The sequence below is a fragment of the Frankliniella occidentalis genome, unplaced genomic scaffold (assembly GCF_000697945.3).
Source record: "Frankliniella occidentalis isolate FOCC.00 unplaced genomic scaffold, Focc_3.1 Scaffold27, whole genome shotgun sequence".
In the NCBI taxonomy this organism is placed as follows: Eukaryota; Metazoa; Arthropoda; class Insecta; order Thysanoptera; family Thripidae; genus Frankliniella; species Frankliniella occidentalis.
In genome coordinates, this window is record NW_026267157.1 from 1,360,524 (window position 1) to 1,365,920 (window position 5,397).

Sequence of the window (5,397 nt, forward strand, 5' to 3'; positions counted from 1 at the left end):
AATTTCGCGAGAGCACTTTCTTGGAAAATTAAACGCGTTCACCCCGTTTCCGTTCTAAACTTTGAAGGGTGACCTCCCCTCCGCCGATCGCAGTGTGTCCACTATACTCACGCAGTTGGTTCGACTTGCCGGCGACGGCGGCTGCCACCCCGAGCAGCAGCAGTGCGCCGGTGACCCGGGTCACCCTGGCGATCATGGTGGTCGTGGAGCTGGTGGTCATGGTGGCGCTGACGGGACGGGGGCACGCGACTGAGTAGCACCGCCAGGGGGAAGTGCGCTTTATACGGAGGTCTCGGGGATGAGTTGTGGGTTGTGGTCCCCTCCCCCTTCCCCCGCGCGCTCTGACGGGGAGGGGTCTGCCCCTCTGAGTCAGCCCTGGGCCTCCTCCGCGCTGAGCCAGACTCAACGGTGCGGGGTGCGGTCTCCATAGGTCGCGGTCGGTGGGAGCTTCCGCACAGGCGAGTTGACCCCCCCGGGCCCCCTGGGGCGTGCTGCCACCACGTTCCAGACTGCCGGGCTTCTTCCGCGGTAAGGGAGGGGGATGGGACAAACAATCACGCGTGCTAGAGACCGCTCCGGTTTATTCATCGTTTTCAGTATAATTAATTGTAGTACTAACAACAATAGTTAATGAGATGACGACACAAGTTGCCGAACGAGGCTAATGTATATGTATGCATAGAATACTAGCTAACGGAGATCTGTCAATAAGTATGCATACACTTAGTCACTAATTATGCCTTTTTAGATGAGTAGTCTGATCTGAATCTGGCTAAGAAGCAAAACAGTTTTTTTTGTTTTTTTTTTATCAAACATAATTAGACAATACAGATTGAATTTCTTAGACATAAAACTACTGTAACTTACAAAATTTAGAAGAACAAACACCATGATGATTTTTCAGTGTTTGGTCTGTGTTTCTCTTACAAAAGCTGAGTATCTTTCAGTACATAATTTAAATGGCATACGAATTATAAATATAATTAATGTATTATCACATAGCATTTACTGCACAGAAATTGAGTGGGCAACTCCCTTTGGTAACATAAATTTTATGCTCTTTGACCATATTAATTTAAAGCACTTACTGTAGGTCAAGCAAAAGTACAACTTTTGGGTCCTACACATTAACCATAGTTTGGTAAAAAATTAAATTAAAATAAAGAACAGGCAAGTAGTCTTGTGTGCGTGCCGACATTCTTGAGTACCATGACTATTAAAAAAAATGTGCACTTGGCAGTAGGGTAATCCAGAATAATTAAAAGTTAGTTCTTCAAGGATTGAGGGATTTTTGGTAGGCCAAATTCATCAACCAGAATTCCATCCTGAAATTATGAAAGTAAAAGTTATTACTGAGGAATACAAAACTTGACATTCAAATTTTTATGTTTTCAAGGAATGTATTCTTACCTTGTTTGTTGTGACATCAACACTGTCAGCTCCTGGTTCTTTGTCAGGGGCGCTTGGAGCTTTTACAGCATCATCTAAATATGAAGTATCATCATCTAAAGCAATTTCATCACCAAGTGCCTCAAGTTCCGCCTCGAGCTCTGATTCATCAATATCGGGAGTGCCATAGGATCTACCCAATGCATCCTGAACTTCTTCTGATATTTCCAACATATCAGCCATATCATCTTGAAGATCCTTTGAAAAAGTTTGTACAAACAAAATATGAAACCAATTGACCAAAACAGCTTATATTCTGCAAAATTTAATCAACAGATCCCTTACATCAATTTCACTTATATTAATTTTCTTGAACTCTTTCTGCATCTGCTTTACTCCAGCTTTCATAGCAACTACAGTGCTTTGCGTATCTTTCAGAGATTGTGCTGCATAGTTCGCTTGTTCCATATTAAAAGACTGCTGCCTCAAATTATCAGCCTGTTGTTCGTACCTGTAACCAGGAATAATGAGGCAAGAAACAAAATGAACATAAACAAAAATACATTCATAGCAGACGGAAATGTTTACATTTTCTTTTGCTTCAAAACACGCAATGCCTTCTGTTTAACAGCATTTTTAGCAGGTCCATCTCTCATTTTCTTCATCTGATCCTTATATTTTACAAGCTCTTGTTCTAAACGCTGAACTTTTTTTTCCACAGATTCCGCTCGACTGTCAACCTATGCAATGTACAGGTATTTAAAAAAAAAATGAACGTCATTTTAGATGATAGTGTTCATTTTTCACAAGTAAATCAAAATATTTAACTGCATTATTGGGATTATAACTCACCCCTGCTATGCAATCTGTGAGGTTGGGCGGTGGTTCTGTAGGTTTTCCTCTACCGAAAATCCGATTCATATTGAATGAATAAGCTTATAAATGTTGCCAGAAAATGATTTCAGAATGGAAATGCAACAATATTTCAGTTTAAGGCAGGCTGGAAGACAGGCACACTAACTAACCTAATGTGCCAAACCAAATACCAAACAAACATATGCAGACGACGCAAACAACTGACGGTGGAACACTCGGGAGAAATGCGTGACAGAAAACACGACAGTCGTCTGTTTGTAAACAAATTCTTGAGTTTTGACTTCTGCTTGCTGTCCTAACTGATGGTGGAAATTCTCTAGCAAGGAAAAGCAGAAATAATCCTTTGTGATAAGTTATCTGTTGAATTCGAAACGTACCTAAGTATTCGCTAGTTCACCAGTATGGTAACTGTCATCCTCTCTTTTTGGTGTGTTTTGCACTTCATTGCTTCTGCACCTTAGCACCAACTCTTATTTGAAACTGCATTTGACTATGATATTAATTAATTACATTTTGTGACATTGTGAGTAAAATTTCATTGAATTCGGACTAGTTGGAGTTAAAACTGTCATATTATGTCATATCGCTTAAGAGTTAATTCAAATGAATACTTGATGTGTGCTTTTCAGGATGACTTGAGTTTGAATGAAAACCACCAGGAATTGTTAAAGCGATACATGCAATTTGCAAGATATCAACGCGCTCAGAACATGAAAGCTATGCAATGTGCATTTCAAGATGTTATTGATTCCCGGTGAGTACAAATGTGCCGTATTAATAAAAGCAAGTTTGTTTTTTCCAATTTATCACATTAATTTTGTATCTATCATAGACTTATGGAGGCAACATACACTGCAGAGGAAGTACGAGATATGTTGACTAGCCTCAGTGATGTAGTTCGTGGTGACATGGAAACTGAGCTTATGAGCTTTGCGCACATAAATGTTTTACTTATTCAACAACTATGCTCCCAAGCCGAAAAATGGCATCTTAAACTGAAAGCTGATTTGGATAAGCTACAGAATGTGTAATTATTCTCACCTTATGACTTTTTGAAAAGTAATTTACACCTTGCTATGTTTTGATTTGATTGTAAATCATGGTCTTCCCTAGAGAACTTCTTGAAAAAGTCAAAGCCTGGGAAAAAGGAGAAGATCAACCCTTTGCTGCTCGAAGACCAGATAAATTGGAACCTTTGTCAAATGAGAGTTCTCAAGGACCTGTACAGCTCTTAAGAGAGCAGAATGATCTATTGCGCCAGGAAGTCACAAGCAATCAGAGCACAATACATGAGCTCCAGGGACAGGTAAAGAATAAAATATTGCAGATGTTTGATGAAAACTAACTCTATTGAGCCTCATCTATTCTAAATTACTCATAGATCCACCGTGTGGAACACGAGCGCAACTTACTGCAAAGAAATATTGCTGAAATTAAAGTTGAGATGGACCAAATCCGTAAGGCTAGCATGTCCCAAAAAACAGAGCTGCAGAACCATCACATTGAGGAGGTAAGTTAACTATATGAAATCCAATTTTTTCATTTTTAATGTATGTTTTGTCTCCACAAATAAAATATTTTGTAGGTTGAGAGTAAACTGAATGCAATGAGCAGCAGTCTTAAAGAAACTGAAGAAGGACGTCAGGAGGTGCAGACCCAACTAGACCAAACAAGTGGAAAGTTACTCCAAGTTCAGGCACAGCTTCAACTGGCAGAACAGGTATACATGAACTCACTCTGATGTGGTTTGAAAGATACAATAAAATTTGACGGTGGGATTTTACTTTTGTGGTTTGTACCTGTGAAAGTATAAACAAGTGTTCCTATCTTCTAGGAACTGGAGCGCAAGTTCAGCCAGACAGCAGCCTACGCCAACATGAAGAAAATGCTGACATCAAAGAATGAGCAGATGAAGGAGCTCCGTAGGAGGCTTCAGTCCTATGAGCCTGATGATCCGGTAGCAGGAGATGAATAATGAATTTTTGAAACTTAGATTATTTTTTTTTATGGTGATTGACTCCTCTTGGAACACACTTCTATTTTTTCATCCGAGTTCGTAGGGGCATGTAGCGTTTTTCAATCACCCTGTACTGTATTTATTTATTTTTTCTTCTATGGTTGGTTGCTTTAGCACAAATGTGTTTGCGCATCTTTATAAACCTCTTCTTTTCCCGCGCACGCGACACGCGACCATATGCGTTCGCTGATTTGTTGTACGGGATCAGGAAAAAAAAAAACAGTGTTTGATTTTGCACTTGCATATGTCAATGTGTACAGAAAGAACGACAACATATATGTACTGCGGCTCATCAGGTGAATAAAACAGCCGCATCTTGGGGCGTCGAGTTTCGCTTTCACCCTGCCCCCCCCCCCCCAGTGGCCCCCCTGCACGCTGCGGACCGCGGCGGGGAACGCCCAGCCACACGGCGCCCGCGGCGACAGAGGGAAGACCGCTAGGTTCACGCGCGCCCACCCCCACAGCGGCCGCGTGTGTGTGCAGTGTGTGCGAGGGGGGTGATCAAAAACATCCCCGGGCAGTAATGTTACTGACCACCACGAAGCAGGGGCCCGCGGCCCGCGGCACGGCCCATACCCACACAAAAACTTGTGAGAGGCTCAATGTTTAACAACAGTTAATAATACAAGTAAAGCCTCGAAACAACTCGCGCGCACACAACCACACACAATTATTAGTTATTTTGTTTTAAAACCCCTGTTTCGGATTTTCCGTTTTTAGCAGATGATACCTTAAATAGCTTTAGACTAAACATAAAACATATATATATAAAACTTTAAGGTGTCAGCAGCTTGTACTCTCGAGAAGGCCAGAGAACCAAAGCGCATGACGTCACCCAGATGTATAAGGGGCGCGAGAAGTCGCCAGCCCCGCCCGTGCCCGTGCCCACCAACAATACCCACGGATGCCGCCCGGCCTGCCTGCTGCCTGCTGCCCCCTATCCTATCTCTTCCTCTATGCCATGCCGCTAGTCCGTTGAATTGCAAGAAAGCAATTGCTAAAAGTGACAAACAGCCATAAACAAATAACAGCAAAATATGAGAGAAAATTAGGGCACAGACATATCCTTAAATTTGTATCATCTGCTTTCACGATACGTCCCTCGACGTAGCTTT

General features: G+C 41.9%; 2 protein-coding genes across 3 annotated transcripts; one reads left to right on the top strand and one right to left on the bottom strand.

The window, feature by feature from the left end:
- Positions 1 to 563: 563 nt before the first annotated feature.
- Positions 564 to 2,448, bottom strand: LOC113211645 (charged multivesicular body protein 5-like). The gene is made up of 5 exons (XM_026430092.2): positions 2,242 to 2,448; positions 1,978 to 2,129; positions 1,735 to 1,900; positions 1,411 to 1,647; positions 564 to 1,325 (listed from the first exon to the last, which is right to left on the bottom strand). Exons 1-5 carry the CDS (start codon positions 2,308 to 2,310, stop codon positions 1,266 to 1,268), a joined length of 684 nt encoding a protein of 227 aa, XP_026285877.1. The 5' UTR covers positions 2,311 to 2,448; the 3' UTR covers positions 564 to 1,265.
- Positions 2,449 to 2,512: 64 nt separating this feature from the next.
- LOC113211641 (leucine zipper transcription factor-like protein 1) lies at positions 2,513 to 4,602 on the top strand. 2 transcript variants are annotated; one of them, XM_026430085.2, is made up of 7 exons: positions 2,513 to 2,669; positions 2,895 to 3,019; positions 3,098 to 3,292; positions 3,379 to 3,571; positions 3,647 to 3,775; positions 3,851 to 3,985; positions 4,100 to 4,602. In XM_026430085.2, exons 1-7 carry the CDS (start codon positions 2,667 to 2,669, stop codon positions 4,238 to 4,240), a joined length of 921 nt encoding a protein of 306 aa, XP_026285870.1. In that variant the 5' UTR covers positions 2,513 to 2,666; the 3' UTR covers positions 4,241 to 4,602. The 2 variants fall into 2 exon arrangements, with proteins under 2 accessions (XP_026285870.1, XP_026285871.1); XM_026430086.2 differs by having other exon boundaries at positions 2,536 to 2,788.
- Positions 4,603 to 5,397: the final 795 nt, after the last annotated feature.